Source organism: Glossina fuscipes, unplaced genomic scaffold (genome assembly GCF_014805625.2).
Source record: "Glossina fuscipes isolate IAEA_lab_2018 unplaced genomic scaffold, Yale_Gfus_2 1, whole genome shotgun sequence".
Classification (NCBI taxonomy): Eukaryota; Metazoa; Arthropoda; class Insecta; order Diptera; family Glossinidae; genus Glossina; species Glossina fuscipes.
In genome coordinates, this window is record NW_023998415.1 from 21358433 (window position 1) to 21377629 (window position 19197).

Consider the following 19197-nt stretch of genomic DNA (forward strand, 5'->3'; position numbering starts at 1 on the left):
ACACACACACACACACACACACACACACACACACACACACACACACATACCATACATACGTACGTACATACACACACAGACGCAGAGCGTACACGCCCGCGCGCATACACAATTAACTGAGTACGAATTTGTTATACATTTGAAGTAAACAAAACACATTCTTAGCTAATTATTTAATTATATAACAAATTAGATTTTAGTATTTGAATTTAAAATTGTTTTAGTCGTTATTGCAAGCGATGCCAACTATTCACTTACATACATCTACGTAAGTAAATGTATGTAATATGTAATTATAGTAGAAATTAAAAAAAATCAATAAAAAAATATATAAATAAATATGATTATTTATCACAAGTTTTTATAAAAAAAAAAAAAAAACAAAAAACAACAGAATAACGATAGGGAGGTTACATTCGGTTTGAACCAAATCTTCGCATATTCACCACCTATAGTATAAGTTATTTTGGATATATGCTTTATTGTTGAAAAGATTCTTAATGCCGTAGTATATACACTTATCGTAGTGGGGACTTGACATCTTTTACCCTCTATATAATATGATGAAAGTCAAAGCACAGAAGTTCATATGTTAAGGAAGAAATTTTTTGCTACTATTATTGTTATTATTATTATTATTATTATTGTTATTGTTTTCCGACATAATCTAAAGCAGATATAGGAAAATGCAATACACAGTTGTTATAACTGGTATCGCGTGTAAGTCATATTTCTTCAGAAATTATTGGTGTTGTATGTAGAGAGGGGCTGAGGTATATTTTGTGTTTTTTTTCTGGCGAGCTCATGGAAGACATCCAGACCGAAGATATCAGATCGCTATAAAAAAATTATTTCGCACTTAATTAATTAACTAATCGGGATCTTCTCTCTTTCAATATATGTAATTAACCAAGGTAAGAGACCATTTCACTTCGAATATAACATAACAGATTTGGAAGGTGGCTTTAAATAACGGTCTAACTAACCACTTTGCAGTGTGGTCTGGGTAGTGCATTGGCAATCGTTCAAACTCAAACTCGATTTAAGGCATCTTGTCTTCGCAAACATGATAATTTTATATGATTGCTCTACGCAACTATCAGTAGATCAAGATATGCTCTCTCCATGATAGTTCTGTATGGCAATTAAAAATCAATATAAAAAATTCATTTTTAAATTATATCATCAAGGATTTGGGCAAGAAGGCAGGACTTATAGAGAGATTTTCAAACCTCAAGAAGAAAATATGAAACAAACGGTTGTGGTGGTGGTGGTGGTGGTGGTGGTGGATATTATTAAAACTTTAACAGCAACAATGTACACAAAAAAATTGTTACTTGTTTATATATATCATTCTGATTGTTGCCATTTTACTATTACATGTATATAAACATAGATTTCAAAATGTTATTAATAAGATAAATTAATAAAAGATAAACTGAACGCATTAATAATAGTATTACAAAATTGTTGTTGTTGTTGTTGTTGTTGTTTTTGTTGTTGCTATTCTGTAAATGCCACTTTAAAATTTTACGCAAAACATATATGTAAACTTATTGTTAAGTACACTAATATACATATACAACCATATGCATGAATTGAAGAAAGATTCGTGTTATAAAAATAATTAAAAAAAAAAACTTCCAACTTGAACTTCTCGGACATATTGAAATGCATAGAATTCACTTGCTTTTCTTCTTTGCTCTTTTTTTTTTTTTTTATTATATAAGTCTATAATTATAAGGTATAATGCAAGTATTTTTTTGTGTGCAAGCATTCTAAGTATAATTTGAACGATTTAAGAACGATTACGAAAAATTCGCAATAATTGCTATAAATCTTTGTCATATGTATTTCATCTTGTTCTCACGCTTGAGCATATACGTGCATGTATTTATAATAATTAGTTTTAATCATTATTTAAATATTTAAAATTCTCATCAAAATTGACGTAAAGTTTGGCGAAAAAAAAAGAAGAAAACTAAAAGAATCCATAGTATTTGCTTAAATATATTTGCTTAATATGTGTATGTATGTGTTTTTCTTGTCGTTGTTATTGTTGTTGTTGTTCTCTTGTTTATTTCATTATTTATTTATTTATGTTTTCTGAAAACTATTTTCACCTAAGATAATCAATCACCCAAAAACACATTCGACTTTCGTTCTGTGTGCATATATATGTGTATGTACAGAACTGTGCACAGATATGCATATGTTTTGTTTGTAATGCTTAACTTACCTTTCAAATAATTAAGAGTACATGTTCAATGAAAGCATGTGTGTGCCTGTGTATATGTGTGTATGTGTATGTGTATGTGTATGTTTGTGTTTGTGTGCGCACATATTGATTTATGATGATTTTCATTTGATTCATTTGACAAGTGGAGACAGCTGGCTAAGTGTGCTGAAGAAGGGAATGCGATAAAGGCGGTTCGGGGTGGCGGGGGGAAAAGATGTCAAAGATCAATGGGCGAGAGAATATTCAGTTTTCTAATTGGCTTATGTTAGTTATATCAATTTCTTATCTTTTTTCTATATATGTTTGTTTAATGCATACGGTTTGGTTTTACATTTGTTGTTCTTGCTGTGATTGTTGTTTATTTGTTAGAATTATTGACTTTTGATTATTTTTGATTTTCATTTATTTATTGTTGTTAGAGTTTTTTGTTGTTTTGTTTTTTTGTTTTGTTTTGTTTCGTTTTGTTTTGTTTTGTTTGATTTGAATATTATTAGTAATTTTGATTTTATTGCTTTGAAGCCGTACAAGTTATTTTTGATTTAATTAATTGAACTGTAACTGACTGATGATGCTTGTGCTTCGCTGTATTATATGCTGACAAGTCCTTGGAAAAGTGCTTTTCTTTTCAAATAATCTCTTTTCTTTTTCTTTTTCTTTTTCTTGTTCTTGTTCTCTTTGTTTCTTTTGCTGCAATTAAATAAAGCATTCACCTAATTGCCTTTTTACCAGAGTAACGATATTTATCATTTATTTACTTTTACGATACGATATCCATTCGGTAAGTTTTATCTTGCATATCGTTTCTCGTATGCATACAAATACAATTTCAGGCTAAAATTATAGAATTTTCAATCATTTGGGCGGGCGTGCATTCATTCATTCATTTATCATAATTAATAATAAATCTTCGTCCCTAAATTTCGTTACGGCTTTGTGCTTCTAATTTAAATGCTACCGTCATTGCAATGGCAATGGCAATATGCATTGCATTCTTTAACGTTTAACAATAAATTGATATGCTTCGTGAGTCATTTACCTACTATATCAAATTCAAATGTGCCTCTTGATTTTGCTTTAAAGAATGGTTGGTAATAATAAAAAAAAAAAAAAAAAAAAGAAAAGAAAAGAAAGCCTTCTCAGCAAGGACCCATCCATATGTATTGTAAAGGAATGTGTGCTCTTTATTTTATTTTAATATTTCCTAATAAAACATAGTGCTCTGTTGTCTGATTAAATCTTCTTTATTTTTGGTTGGGTATTAAATTTTGATTTAATTACGATTTCGTTTTTAGTTTTCTTATGTTTCTCTCTCGTATATATTGGTTTTGTTTATCATTTTGCTTTTATTATTTGTATTAATTTATTTATTTATTTATTTATTTATTTTTTTTTTGCACTTTAAGAGGTATTGAAGTGAATTGTTGCGATTTTGGTTTCGCGTTTGAGTAAGTTTTCCTTAAGCTTTGACTTCGAAGTCAAAATCCATTTTCGTCCTCTTACTTTCCACTGATCATGTTCTTCAATAAATAGAATTATTTGCGCTTCATTTATTTATTAGTTTTTTCTTTGATTGATGTTTGTCCTTTAAAATGTAATTGTTGTTGTTATTTTTGATGTTCTTGTTGTTCTTGTTGTTCTTGTTGTTATTGTTGTTGTTTTTATTGTTATTGTTTTTATTGTTATTGCGATGTTATTTATTTCGTTTAGGGAAATTATGTTTATAAATTGCTAACACTCTTTCAATCTTATGACGCTTAAGGTTAGTATGTCTGGTTTGTTAGTTTTGCTTGTGTATTGCATATCAACGTACGTTGATATAATAACTAATTCAGCTACATTTCTATTTCCATGTATGTTGAAGGTATGTACATATCTTAGGAACAAGAGTGCATTGTGTAATGTCTTATGTCTGAGTCGTTAAAATTTGTTTTTCTTTTAAACATCAATTCTCGTTAATGAATTTCATTTAAATCCTATTTCTTTAATCTAGAGGTATACGTACGTATATATATATATACGCTTATTGTGTATATGTGTACGTACTAATCTTTCTATTTTATTTATTTATTTATTTATTTATTTTTTTTTTAGTAAGTAAGTGTTGGTATTATTGTTTTTGTTTTGCGTACAACCTTATGAAATAATAAAGGAGATGATCACCGATTACATTCAGATGATTGATGGTTTGACCCGTTTCCAAATGCCGCTAAACGTAATGAGGGATTAGCCATAGTGACATCAAGTAGACTGTTAGCTGCAATGGTGCCCATAATTCTTTTAGAAAAGCTTCCACTTCGGCTATACTACGATAAATAATTTTAATCGATGTTAGTAGTAAGCTATGTGGCGGCAGTTTTAAACATGTATTTCATAGTAATCATTACAATCGATGCATCCACCGCTTCCTGCCGTTTCGTTTACATGTCTAGTTGTGGAGGTTTGTTGATGTTGCGTGTCGTATAGACTGGTTTCGTATGGTTCTCCGTATGCATTGACTGCGACAGCGCCACGTGGTATCTTTTTCCGCGTACGGCTTTGTCGTACGCGGCTCTTATGCTAGGATGGTTTCTTCTGATATAAACAATCGATGCATGTTGTATGTTCTGGCGCCGAAGAGCTCATTTGGTAGGGACGGTCGTGGGGACATTGCGATTCATGCTGCAATAATCGGCCAGTATTATAATAGCAGTGCTCGACAGCAGCAGCAGCAGCAGCAGCAGCAGCAGCGGCAGAGTTGCCCATCTCCTGTCTATATTGAGCGAACGTATTTTCGGCGGATTGTGAACGTATCGGACCTGCGCTTAGATCCATTGTATTAATTCCATAAACGCGCTCTGGAGAAATTCCGTAACGATAGTGAGACGAGCTTGCATGGCTATCCCGTGAAAGTGATCGTTCTAAAGATTTGGTACTACTATGTCTTGCTGCTTCTGGTCGTCCACTCTCACGGCCATCACGTCGCGTCACAGTAACTGGAACAAAATGATCGCTACAAGTACGATTATCATAAATTGGATAATATTTATAATAGGTTTCAGTCTGCTCCTCATAATCAAAACTGCCATGGGCCGATAGGCTGCGTTTGCGTCCAACGTCTGAGCCGCGTTCAAGAGGACGTAAATCGAAGCTGCCCCGAGGCGATTTGAGCGCTGGTCGTGGTATGTCGAGATTTGGCTCCGAGCTGCGGCTGTCAAAACTACTTCTCGGTGAATGACGAAGGCACAAACTGAGACCACCTGTTCCACTTCCATTGATGCCCGTTCCACTGAATCTCTCAGGGGACAAATACTCTACGCTATTATGAGGTGATATATGTGGAGATAATGATTCAATGCTGCAATCATGTGTGAGTGTAGGCTTTTTCAAACAACTACGATCGGGACTTTTTGATTTTGATGGGCTTGATGGTAACTTTAATATACTGGCTGACGGACTCGATGAACGTTTGAGTATCCCACCGCCACCCTCAGACGCTCTGCGAGAGCTTTGTGTCCGGTGACCATTAAATAAACGATCTTGTGAAGAGTCTCGACTGGAATTAACACTTAAACGCTTGCCTTGTTCACTTAAGCTAGTGCGCGGAGATTTTATCTTAATTATGCGTACTGGTGAACTACCCTGAGATTTAGACCGATCTGGTGAAATGTATATGCTCTGACGTGGAGATTTAACCAATTTTGATTTATCACTTATCCTTCCTAAATTGCCTCCCTTGCCATTTAAATTAGTCTTCGATGGCTTTTGTAGTTTTTCCGTTGATTTAGATTTGAAAACTTTGTCTACTTTCTTATCGATTATTACATGGTAAGAAGAAGTGGAAGCTCCATCTTCTGATTCGTCCTCTGATTTTTCCGAAGTGCCTGTGGTTGTACCGGATTCTGATTCCGTCGCTATAGCACGCGGCGGCGATTCGATATCAGCAACCACTGTCTGCTGGGTATTCTCTACGACGGTCTGAGGTTCGGGTGAAAGACTTGAATCATTTTGTTGCTGGTCTTGAGGGTCCATTTGTAAGTCATTTGATTCTAATGTCTTTTCTTTCAGATTAGCCATGTATGCCTCAATGTCGCAAGTGGTATCTGTTAGATTATCCTGCGCGAGCTCACTTAAATGTTTATCCATATACCTTGTGCCGCTATCACCGTTTTGTTGCTCACTCGGAAAACTGTGACGCCCAGAAGCTCTTTTGGTTGATTCTTTTGACGCAACATGCACAGCTGGAGCCTGTTCAGCTGTGCTTTTGCTTTTAGATTCTTTATAGAACATTTCAATAACTTCTATATCTTTTTTGGGTGATTGTCTAGGTGAAAACCTGTTATTCACATGCATGCTATTATCGGATACAACAGACACAGTGTCACTGTCGTAGTCATGCCGAGAAGAGCTAGCGCTAACAGTTGTAAATAAGCTACCACTACCACCTAAACTTAAATTAAAAGCAGCCGCCAATGTAGCTGCCTTTAAGTCCGACTCTAACGTTAGTTCATCGGGGTCGTGGGCAGACTCTGCAGTAACGGATTCGATTTCTGAGCATGCACTATCTTCTTGGGGAGGAGGAGATTGTATTGTATCTTTTGAAATTGAGCTACTCTTACCTAAATCTTTCATAAGAATGGGTTGATAAGTTGATGGCGGGTGTGACGACTGTATGAGTCGCGCCTGACTTCCTGTACTGCCAACGGATAATGTTGAAGTTGTGCTGCGGAAATGATGAAAATTCAGTTTTTCAGAATCTGTTTTTATACTTACGATTGATACAATACCTTAAAGTAAGATGATTGGGTGTACGACCAAGCGAGGGTTTCGTTTTAATGGTGCCGTGTTGAAATTCTTCCTCACCTTCGGATTTTGTGCCCGGGTCCATACGTTCGGTATCACTCTGTTGTTGGTGTTGGATGTTGTCTGACGAAAAGTAACAGGAAAAAAAAAAGAAAAGAAAGACTCGAGTAACATAATCCTCTCATTATCTATATTACTTATGCATTTACCGGATGCATCACCCAGTGCTTTACTACGCAATTGAAATTGAACTGGATGTAATTGCCCCAGCTGGTGTTCGTGAGCATGAATTGAAGTAGAGGGCACATCGTCGGCTTCCTGGCTACCTGAGATGTTGTCGTAGTCGATATTCCCAGCCGAATGGCGTTGAGATCCAGACTTCTTTTTGGGTTTACCCAAGGTCTGTGAGCCTTGCATAATGGTTATCTATTGAGCAGGTGTTGTGTCATAAAATTTGCATGAGTTATTATAAAGTAATGTGAAAAGAAGTACGAACCTGCTGCTTTGGACGCTCCAAAGTTTGGGAGTTACATACACCTTGGGATGTTAGACTTGATATTGAAGTGGAACCCCCGAAGTTTTTCATAGGAATGGACATGTTACGTACGCTTTCGCGTATAATTTGCCGTATAGTCTTTAGGAATGCATTACGAAAGTCGGCAGTACTATTCGACAGCACATATACCTTCTCAGAGCGCCGTTGTAATTGTGAACGCAGGTGTATCAATTCCCACAAAAAATGCGAGTCCATATCTTTTGCTGAGGATGCTCGCACCTGAACTTCCGTTACTGGTATTAATACCTGATAACGTATTATCTCGACTTCATTTGGAGCATTTTTGCTTGACACTCCCTAAGATTAATCAAATTATGAGTTTACGTATGCAATTTATGTAAAGTTAAAGGGAAAATAATAATAGAGAGTGCGTAAGAAAGAAAGCCTTACCATAAGCTTTTTCTTTTGCCGTAAACGCTCTTTACATAGAAACACAACCGCTGATTTGAAGACGAAACACATTGCATGTAGCTCTAGACCTTTCTTAATTTTACCCAAAAAATCGGAAATATTCAACCATTCGACACCGCCATAATACAAGAGGTCACCTATACAGTAACAATAAATTCTAGATCAGATTAAAAAATATTTCGATCATAGTTATGAAGATAGATGATCTTACCGGGACTCAAGTCAATTGGCTGCTTGCACGATTTTTGATGTTGCCGGAATAAATGATCGAAAATAGCACCATACTCCTCATGAATCCTTTGCATTTCATTAATATGCTCAGCAACTTTTTCCATACCCTTTAAGGCCTCTGCAATTGCAACAATTGAAGCAGGTTCTACATTTACAGTTTAATTTTCAATGAGCACTTACCGCATAAATGTAAATGTTCGTCAGCTCGTGAGTCAGTTAAATTACGTAACTGTTGCAATAACAACGGATACTTAAGTATGCGCTGTATTGGCTTTATTAGATACGATTCCAAAGTACAACTATGTTGCTGCTTGGGATTACGAGCGGCTAGGAACTCTTGCAATGCATGATTTCCTTCATCTGAAATGATCGTGTTATCAAGATCAGTAACGTTAATCTTAGTTCGATTCAATCTAATTTCATAAGACTAATTACAACAACAATATTAGATAACAATTCACATGCCACCGTCTATAAAATCTCATTCTTTGTGTTCTTATATTAAAAATGAGCAAATTAATAATAAACATAAAACGCAATTCTTCAACGATAACTTGATAATTAATTAACTCAATACACCCAGAATGCCCTTAACACTACCCAAAGTCTCTCGAGTAACTCGATTAACAAATTTATCAGAACCAACTTACATCATTCGTTTTTAGCAAAAAAAAAATACTTCCCATAACATTCTTCTTAATACTTCAATAACTTGAGCACGAAATACGATTTGTGCGGCTTTGAATTGTGGCAGTTAGTTATGCGCGATCTGTTTGTTTGCGCAACAACCGGGCATGTACGGAGGACATGCAATCGAAGGGAAGAATATGTATATGAATCAATTATTATGATTTCATATTGATATGTACGTAGAATGATCGAGTTTATAATTGAAATATAATATAAAAAATGAATAAAATAATAAACATTTGTGTGTTTGTGTGTGTGTATGTGTGTGAACACAGAGAATGAGTGAATAAGATTTTCGTCACAATATTCGATTATTGGGGATTTTATATAGGAATATGTTTGTATGTACTTACTTGGATGCAGAACCTTTTGTGCTTTACTATGACTGGCACAAAACGACGAATAGAGTTTAAAATGATTTACATAGTATAGGAAAGCAGATCCGATTGCAAATAGGACATTCTGAAATACACATTACATCATATCAATTTAATGGCAAACTTTTCTGCTCTAATTTCACCGATCTTAAATACCCATCGCTTTATAATCGACATTTACTTTAAACTTGACATAATATAAAATATATATACCTATTGGATTACTTAGGTCCGCTTAGGTCCGAACGTAGCTGACAATGTGCTCACATAATACTAGATTCTTAGACATTGAATAATAAAATGTCTATTTTTCTCTTATAGAATTTCCAAACCCACTATTGCACAATCATGCAAGCTTAATTACATCGTCTGATGTTTGCACGACCTCAAGTCTCTTTGGTTCGTTAAACTGATACGATTTGTTTTGTGATTACAGTAAACGAATCAAGATGAAGTGGTAACTTTAATCCATTCGATTAAATATGAAGACAACTATTATTTTATGCGTAAAGGATGGTTTATGATGCGAAATGGCGCAGAAAGCCAACAAAACTTTGTTAAGGTAATCGCAGAAAATTCACATTTCGCGTAAGAACGATTGCGCGTGCAGCTCTTTATTTTAACATAGGAAGATTACTCTTGAAACATATATACCGAAGTTGCTTGTTGTTTGCGATAATGAGAAGTTCTAGTTTTATCTTATTATTATTATTATCATTATTAATAATTTATTTAAAGTAATTAATTTAAAGACTAAAGTCTTAAAACATTTGCTTCTAAGGGTATCGGATTTATTGAAAGCATAATGCATAATGTGACATATATATATATATGAATATATATGTATATATGTATATATTTTGGGAAAAGTGATTCGATGATGAAACTCAATTATTTTGCTTGATAGTGTGCTCCTAATTTAAAAACTAATTTTATTTAAATACTAATAAACTCTGCAAACATCTGCGACATTATGTCTAACCAGCTAAAGCTTTTCAATCAAAATACATTAGATATTGATGTAAATAAAACAATGTTCAATATAAATTCTAAAGAAATTATTAAAAGATGATACGAATTATTCTGCGTATCAAGCATCAATTCACAACAAACGAATTAAGATAAATTGCACGCTCGCTTGTGTAGCAAAGCTATTTACAGTCATGTTTGTTAAATTAAATTAATATAAATAATGAAATACGTTTAATTCACAAGATCGATGCTTTTTAAAAGAGAGTCACTATGTAATCTATATTCTACGATAACGTATCAAAATTAAATTTAATTCACTATAGTCAACACAAAGTTTTTAAAAGTATAAGCGACATTGTCCAATACTGAATAACGAACGTTTGCCAATATCTTGGCAACGACGTAACCGCAACCGTAACCGCTTGGCGATGGGTGTGAAAGTGATGCGCAATTATCTGAATTGATTGATATGTTTGGATTCGTACTTACACGGAATTGACTAGAGTGTTCGAATTTATGAAAATCTGGTTCAAGGTCTAGAGCTTCTTCAAGATTTTGTAGAAATTGTCTTTGGAATGTCACGATTTCATGAATATTGCCAAATAAAGCGTTAATTTCAGCACTAGAGAGAAACGTTTCACGTTTCAGAGGCTCCAGGTAGTTCTCCAGTAGGTTATTTAAATGCTGTAAACGAGTCGAATGGTTAAGATTGAAGAGCAACGAATGGCGTATAATTTTCGCCGTCTTTTTACCTTGACGTAGGTTTTTTCAGTATCAACCAGTTCTAAAATGACCTTGCGCAGCTTTTCGGCATCTGTGAGTTGGCGTGAGGGCGTAAGGGCCGCATTCGAAACTGACGATGTAACCGAACCAGTTGGACTCGCCTTACGGGTTTCCTGAGGTGAACGACAAAATCCAGTAACCTTGAGAGGCGAGGCGATGGTATAGATTGTTGTTGTTGTTGTTGTTGTTGTTGTTGTTATGATCGTGGTTGTGGTTATGATTATAATAGTAGTAGTAGTAATAGTAGCAGTAGTAGCAGTAGTAGTAGTAGTAGTAGTAGCAGTAGTAGTAGTAGTAGCAGTAGTAGTAGTTGTAGTTGTAGTTGTAATTGTAGTTGTAGTAATAGTGATGATTGTGTATACGCATTAAATGTCACGTGTGTGATTTTAGGCCCAATAAAAAAATGAAGGACGCGGGAGTATGAAGAGAGAATAAAATGAATTTAAAACGTTTAAAGAGTGCGTCGAGAAAGAAATGAGGATTGTACGAGTTGGGTGCTTGACTGCATGAATGTGCGTATTTATGGGCTTGTGTGTAATAAATATATTAGTTAAAGTTTATATATAGTTCGTGTCTTCCTTCTAGCGGATTTCTTCAATGCAAGCATTTGAATAATTAATTCATGAGTGCTTTAAAGAAAGTAGGTACTGCACATTCATACATATATATATATATATATATATATATACACACACACACACACACACACACACACACACACACACACAACGCATACCTCTCTATACAAATAACGACGATATACGTTTATGCACATAAATACGCCTACGCCTAGGCCATTGTTGTTTTGATATATTTGGTGCATTAAAAACATTTGACAGTGATAGTTGACACAATGGCAACCACAAAATGTTTGTGGTTGGTGTGTAAAATATATGCACATACGGAGACGCACAAATAAACATTTGTACGCATATATACAATGTCTGCTGGGTTTTTGATATTATTGCATACAGTCAGTCGTTTATAACTTGAGGGAACTGAGATCTATCATATCTAACTACGGTTATCTATGTGTGTGTTTGTGTGTGTGTGTGTGTGATATGTGTTATGGATGTTAGTGTGTTTGTACGCTTTTGTATGTTGTTGCATGTGAATGCGGCTATATGTTGCTTGCAATATGCTAAATGTGGCTTAGTTGGTTGTGTATTATTATTATTGTTGTATGTGTTACGATTGTCTTGTTTTTTAAGAATATCCTTGATTTACATAAGCAGCTTTTGCCTTGATGAAGTGACGCTACATACTCTCATATTTCTTACATATTTTCTGCTCTTCGTATTTCCCTTTCCTTCCCTCTCTCTCTCTCTCTTTCACTCTCTATCATTCATTTTGCTGCGATATACGTACGTCTGTCCGCCTTAGTTTTGAATCAACAATAGAACAATCCAGATTTTACTAAACTTAAATTTGCGCCTTACTGGCTGCGTACGAGTGAATATGTGCCAGTGTGTGTGCTAAAACTATTGGCAGTGTCTTCAATTTAAAAGGATTCCCGCAAAAGTTTACATGAAGCATAGGGAACAATTTTCTTTTTCCATTCATATATAAATGTTTTGGGTACGCAGGCATATCTGTTCGTTCATACATATTTTTTACACATATTTTCATAAATTTTTTATTACATATTCTATAATATGCGCTATACAAAAAAATTCAGATATGTAAACGTATTACGTCAACGTCGAAAATTAAATTTTTAAGTTATATCTTTCATAAAATGTGCATGCCACACCCATTCCATGTGCACAATTAAAATTTTTAATTGCTTTAATTTCAAAATAAAAAATGTTATTAAAGAAGACGAATTTGACTTTGTCGATAGTCTGCAAGTGTGTTGGAAAAATTTAAAAATAAAACCAAATTTCCTTCATGCTGCCCGCATACGTACGTAGAGAGACTATTGTTGTGAAATTTTCGGACAATTTAGAATAAGATTGTTTTCAACTAAAAAACATTTTGGACATACTCCCTGTACATATATATCCAAAGTTCACTTTAAAGTGAATGCAACTGTTATTGCTGCTGTTTATTTTGTAATTTGTTGCCTTCCTCTGCGATATGCATATATTGTCTGAGTGAGTAATTTGGCGGGTGCTGGTGGTGGATTGAAGGTTCATATGTGCTCTTATGTGAAATGTTTGGAAGCGTTTATATATCTATCTATTTAGGTGTATATGATTGCGTGCGTGCGTGTGTCTGCATGTGTTTGTATATATATATATATGTATATATATATATATATATGTGTGTGTGTGTGTGTGTGTGCGCGTTTTAAATGGAGGTGAATATGTGCGGTCACGTGTGTATGCGTGCGTTTATGTGTGTGTGTGTGTGTGTGTGTGTGTGTGTATGTTTGTGTGATGTGATGGTACCAAGAGTTTGTGCATCAAGTATCATTAAATAAAGTGGGTTTCTGCCTTCAGCGATAAGTGCTCTTGGCAAAAGTTCCAAGCCAAAAGTGCATTTCGTAAGTTTTTATCCTTCATTACTGTTATGCATTTTAGTTTTTGTGCTCCTTTGTTTAAGGAACACTAGAAAGCAATGTTCGTTCGCATAGGTCACAACAATAGTTTTTTTTTTTTTTTTTAAGTTTTAAGACATGTAAACTCACAACGCAAACTTTTGCGAGCATCCACTAAACACTGTTTATTTTTTATACATCTTAAGGTTTATTTTTTATTCTTCGTATTTTTTTTTTTTTTTTGTTTTTTTGTTTTCTTTTTTCTTTTTTCTATTTTTTTGTTTTTTTTGTTTTTCTTTTTTACAGACAGTAAAATTGTATACAGTATCGTATAATGTATTGTGTGTGGTTCGGACAGGTAGATGGTTGAGGATGTTAGCTGGTTGAACGGCGAAGGTAAGTGTACAACCAAGTTAAACATGCATAGGTTGAGAATTATGGTCAAGTGCCGGCTTTTCTATTAAGAGTTAGGGGTGCAAACTGACTGTGACGGGAAGGTTCTGATTCGGTACGTGGCACAAAGAACTCAAATGAATGAATGAGAAGCTAAGAATGCATAAATAATAAAGTTAGTTGGGCTGAATCGTAAAATATATGCATAGGACACACTCTGAAATGGGTCATAGTGCGTACAATGAATATGAGAAAATTTTGTTTTCATTTTTTTTCGTTGCTTCTCAATTTTTTTTTTTTTTTACATTTTTGTTCCTTCTTCTTAGTCAGTTGAAGGATGTGGTATTTTTGTAGTGTGTTGGATGATGGTGCTTTTTTTTTACTTGTAGTATTGTTTAATGTCTGCGTTTACCTGTGCAATTGTTTCGCTTACCTGCTCGGCAGTTTTGAGTAAATTTTCAATTTCAAAACTGCTAGTTCTAGAGGTTGGCTTGGTAACCGCTGCAACACCCATTTGAGACGAAATTGGTTCGACAAATGATGGAGCGGGGGAGCTTTCTGCTTCCGGCGAGTACAAGTCTTTACCGGTGCCATCTTGAAATTCAAAATTTAAAAAACAAAAACAAGCATAACTGTATTAACTGCGTTAACTGCATTCGTTTTATAATAGTTAAACTACAATTTGACTAAACTATGATTAACATCTATATGTATGAATTATATTGAATAGGCCGACGTTGTTCATTGAATAAAACACATATTTTACTGAAAAAGGAATAAAAAAAAAAAAAAATGTATAATCGTAGAAAGAGGTATTTATTGCGATCCGTCCAAATGTGTAACGTAAAGCTAATATTTTCAAGAGAGCGTTGAATATTTTCAAAGTTTATGCAAGAACGTTGAAAGCAATTTTGAATAAAGTGCAATTAGTTGCGGTGATCTGTTGATCTAGAGTGGGTAATTGCTATGAAAATTTCTATATAGAAAATTAACACCTTCATGTCTTGTGAAAACGAATGATTTATTTTGAAGAAGCATTTTGAACTCACCAACATGTTGAGTTTAATTGCTGTAGTTATTGCTGCTAGTGTACCTTATTAAATACTTTTGCTCCTGTTTATACTCATTAAAGTGCAATTACTTGCGTTCACTGTTATATTAAACATGGATGTACAATAGCTGCCTTAAGGCTGCCTTCTTAGTCAGCACGTAAGCAATGTTTTCTACATTTAAGTCGTACCTCAGCGTTATGGTTCGCTTTAGGCGGACAAGAATACATACTGATTATCAATATCCTCCGTTATAAGCCGATTTTAGTACTTTAATATATTCCCGGTTGACCATATATTGTTGATGCAGACTTTTTTTTTTTGCTTCAATTTTAAGCAATATTTTAATAGAATACAACAGCGTTTATTCGAAGAAAGTAAAGTTTATTTAAAGCATTCTCCATCGTTGCTAACCACTCTTTGCATTCCTCCTGCACATATCAAAGTCTCGACTGCGCTTATTGAACTAAATCTTACGAAAACCTTTAGGTAAGTACCCAGTCATCGATTGAAGCAAGTCTTGATTAGCAGGAGTAATGTTAACGCACTTCGGCTCGGAACTTTCAATGTCTTTTTGTTGAGTTTTTTAATAGCAGATCGAGCGTGGCCATACTGAGTAATTAGTGTCACGTGGCCTTTGGTGATTGGCTTAATAGCATTAATGATTTTCGGTACTAATGAGGTTTTCTAATGATGTTTTCGTTTAACTCGTGCCCAGCTCATATTGCAATGCACTTAGCAGATTACCTCTAACGGGGCCGTCGTCAATATTCGGGCTTGTCGTCTATGTTATAACGCAAGCATTTCTCATTCCACTGCATAAATTAGTAGCATTTTGTCTGCAAATTAGACAGGAAAAAGGAACGCTTCCCACTAACAGCGATTTTTAAAATGTCTATGTTTTATATATTGAGTGCACTTTGTCAGAGTGTTGTAAAGACTAAGGACGATACTTTAACATTAATTTTATAGAATACAGTGTTACCTGTACGCTCTCTTGAAAATAAAAGCTTAACAAGATATTATACTAACTATCAAACGGCGTGAAGAGTTTAGCGTATTGTTTAAATGCAAATAAGAATATAAAGGGATAGTAAGATTAAGAGCACTTACTCCAGCCTGGTGCGGGTACGATAAGGCCCGAAATCATTTCTTCGCTCATAACGGGGGGGTCCGTTGGTGGGGGTGGACAAACTAATGAATCGATCATATCGTCGGTAACGCGCATTATTCCTGCTAGATCTGGTGGTTCGGTACGCGATGAACTGACCGAGAGAAAATATTTTGAATTAAAGTCGTCATCCACATAATTAAATTAAACTTTACTGAAGAGAATATTTTAATACTCACCGCATCATCATGCTTAGAGATTGTTCTTCTTGCAGTACACTCTCCAAGTACATCATATCAAGGTCTGAGACAATGGCTCCATTGATGACCATTATTTCATCTCCTTTGATAATCCCTGCAAGAGACGATAATAGAATGAACAGGAAAACTTTAGCATTGCAGAGTACATCTTTCACACACACACATAACGAGAGAGAGAGAGAGAGAGAGAGAGAGAGAGAGAGATGTATACGGTCTATAAAAATTTCAAATGTTTAAAAAAACGTTAGTTTCGAAATTCGTCCTCCCTTCGTTTCTGTTGCTCTTTGGTTATTGCTTGCTATGGACAAGCTGAAAAGCGTATGCATTGAACAGACATTTGAGAAAAAACAAAACTAGACTTGATTATCAAGCTGCTGGATAATTAACAAAAATGGGTAAGCAAATGGATATGAAAAAATTGAGTATAAAGCGAATACAAGATATCTTTGCTAGTATGGTATACGTGTAGCTTAGTTTTTTGACTCGCATGATGATTGCGTTTCACAAAATGTAAAATATTTGGTTTAACGTACACTACTACTATATATACAGTTTTAGAAGAGCAAAGCGTAGTTAATGTTACCTTTAATTGGATAATACTATGTTATAGGATACTAATGTTAGAGGATTATCTTTACTGGCTCGCGTCAGAGTAAGATGAAGGATACATAAAATAGTCTTTATATCCTAGATGACTTATGACGCAGGGGTATACTAGGTTTGTGCAGATATATACAAAACCCAAAAGAACTTGAGATAAGTCCACCTATTATTGTACCGAAAATGATTCTGAATCGAACTAAGTTTGTCTGTCTCACCGTTCTGATGTCTGTCTACCTAATTATTGTTTTGTTTTGCGTTCATTTTACGGAGATATTTTGATGAAATCTTGTCCGGATCGGATCGTATATTTGACCACTTTTCCTATATGACATCTTATTTTAAAAAGTCATTACATGTGAATTAAGCGAATTAAGCAAAGCGATATAGGGTATTCAATTGTGCACGGTTGCCGACTATAATGTTTTCACTTGCTTCTATTCTTTAAAAATTTAAAATCATCGTTAAAATTTATTAGAAGCATAGGCGGAAGAGCGTGCAACACATACACAAGCATATTGTGTTTCAAAAAGATGTCAACTATTGTCCTTTTTCTAGCGAAAATTATTTCTATATTCTTTTAAATGCATATGGGCGCATAGTTTATTCATATTGAATATATACACAAATACATTTTTCTTGGGTGTACCTTTTAAAATGCTTACAAACAAGTGCATAAACATACACATAAAGGAACACCCTAAATTTGGCTAGTGTTTGTATTTTATTGTTGTGGAGCAAGTGTGCATTGTTTGACAATATATAGATATACGTTGTGTGCGTTTTTCTTTTTTATCTCTATATGCTCGACAAGTACGTCTATTGTTATATGATTCTTTTATAGCTTAGTTAATAGAAAACGAAACAACATAACAAAAGGTAAAAAAAAAAAAACAAAACTATCAAAGCAAAGAAAAGAAAAGAGAGAGAGAGAGAGAGAGAGAGAGAAAAAAAAAGAAAAGAAAAGAAAAAACAATATAACACAATATCTACACGAATTCTGTACTTTTATCTGTTTTGTCAATTGTTGTTAGTTTTTCCTTTTTCCTTTTATCGTAAATACTGGAAACAAACAAAGGCACAAATGTATAATAAATGTGTAGTTGTCGGCCCACACAAAATGCTATACCTATACCTATACCTATACCTATAATATTTTCGTAGAGATGACAAGACGGTAAGATTTCTTGCATTCATATTTAACCTTCGTGTCACGCAGTCGACAGGTTGCCTAAAATTAAGTGAGATAGGTGTTTTGATATTCAAATGAATTAAACGTATCAAACAAAATATATTTAAAATCGGGTTTTAAGGGCTTTTAAGGTCTCATCGATATATATAATTTGTAGCCTATTCGTCGGCATTATATTTTCAAGGATATTTGTCATCATTTTAAATAAGTCCATTCAATAACTTTCACGGCTTCGCATTTCAATCCGAAACGCTGATGAAAGGAAAGGCATATGAGAAATGAAAGGAAACCAGGTTGCTTCATAAAAACTTTATGGCACCTGTGGGTATCTTATATGAACGAAAATATTCTTTTGGTAACAATCAATCAAATATCCTCATTAAAAAGCTCTTAGCAAATATATTATAACACTATTCAATGCCAAGTGGAGGACGGGGAGGCATTTTAATAAAAATTATGTAAATATATTACTTCTGGGATATCTCACATGGAAATTGTGATAGCGAATATGATCGTTAAAGTATATCCGAAAGAGGGAATTGTATTCGTTACGTAATATCTCATTTAAATAATTTATTGAGATGCCTGCAATTAAAATATTTTGTGGCAATTTCGTTTAAGAGTAATTTATTTACTCTATACTCGTCAGAATGAAATTTAATTTGTAATCATTTTTTAGCAGCTCCACTGCTGATATATTTAGCTTTTATGATTCAAATAAAGAAATCGACTACCTACAGTGCACTGCCGCATATCCTTAGCGGCTATATGAACGGCTGAATGGCGTATAAATATTTGAATACATTGGGCTAAGGAAAGAGGGGAAATTTTGCTTCTTCATCACTGTTTCGTTGTTTTCCGTTCAATTTTATTTATGTTTTGTTCTTCTATTCTGTACGGTTCTGTATCGTTCTGTTTTGTTTTGTGCTTTTCTGCGCTGTTCTCTTCTTTTCTCTTTTCCTATCTTCTCTTCACTTCGCTTTGCTTCATTTCATGTCACGTCTCGTCACTTTACTTCACTTCACTTTATTTCATTTCACTTCACTTCACGTCACTTCACTTCACTTCACTT

At 34.3% G+C, this 19197-nt stretch overlaps 1 protein-coding gene across 6 annotated transcripts in view; it reads right to left on the reverse strand.

Moving 5' to 3' along the window:
* LOC119631750 overlaps positions 1 to 19197 on the reverse strand; it is a 71254-nt gene that overhangs the window by 3999 nt on the left and 48058 nt on the right. For 4 of the 6 annotated variants that reach the window (XM_038024231.1, XM_038024230.1, XM_038024232.1 and 1 more), the window contains 13 exons: positions 16313 to 16427; positions 16076 to 16227; positions 14347 to 14507; positions 11008 to 11178; positions 10745 to 10939; positions 9260 to 9368; positions 8397 to 8576; positions 8197 to 8334; positions 7965 to 8122; positions 7515 to 7871; positions 7228 to 7444; positions 7003 to 7141; positions 6835 to 6938 (listed from right to left, as the gene is read on the reverse strand). In XM_038024231.1, the coding sequence (XP_037880159.1) occupies positions 6835 to 6938; positions 7003 to 7141; positions 7228 to 7444; positions 7515 to 7871; positions 7965 to 8122; positions 8197 to 8334; positions 8397 to 8576; positions 9260 to 9368; positions 10745 to 10939; positions 11008 to 11178; positions 14347 to 14507; positions 16076 to 16227; positions 16313 to 16427 (2196 nt within the window). Of the gene's footprint in view, positions 1 to 3896; positions 6781 to 6834; positions 6939 to 7002; positions 7142 to 7227; positions 7445 to 7514; positions 7872 to 7964; positions 8123 to 8196; positions 8335 to 8396; positions 8577 to 9259; positions 9369 to 10744; positions 10940 to 11007; positions 11179 to 14346; positions 14508 to 16075; positions 16228 to 16312; positions 16428 to 19197 lie in introns of those variants that run through there. The other 2 variants (XM_038024228.1, XM_038024233.1) reach the window with 2 other exon arrangements.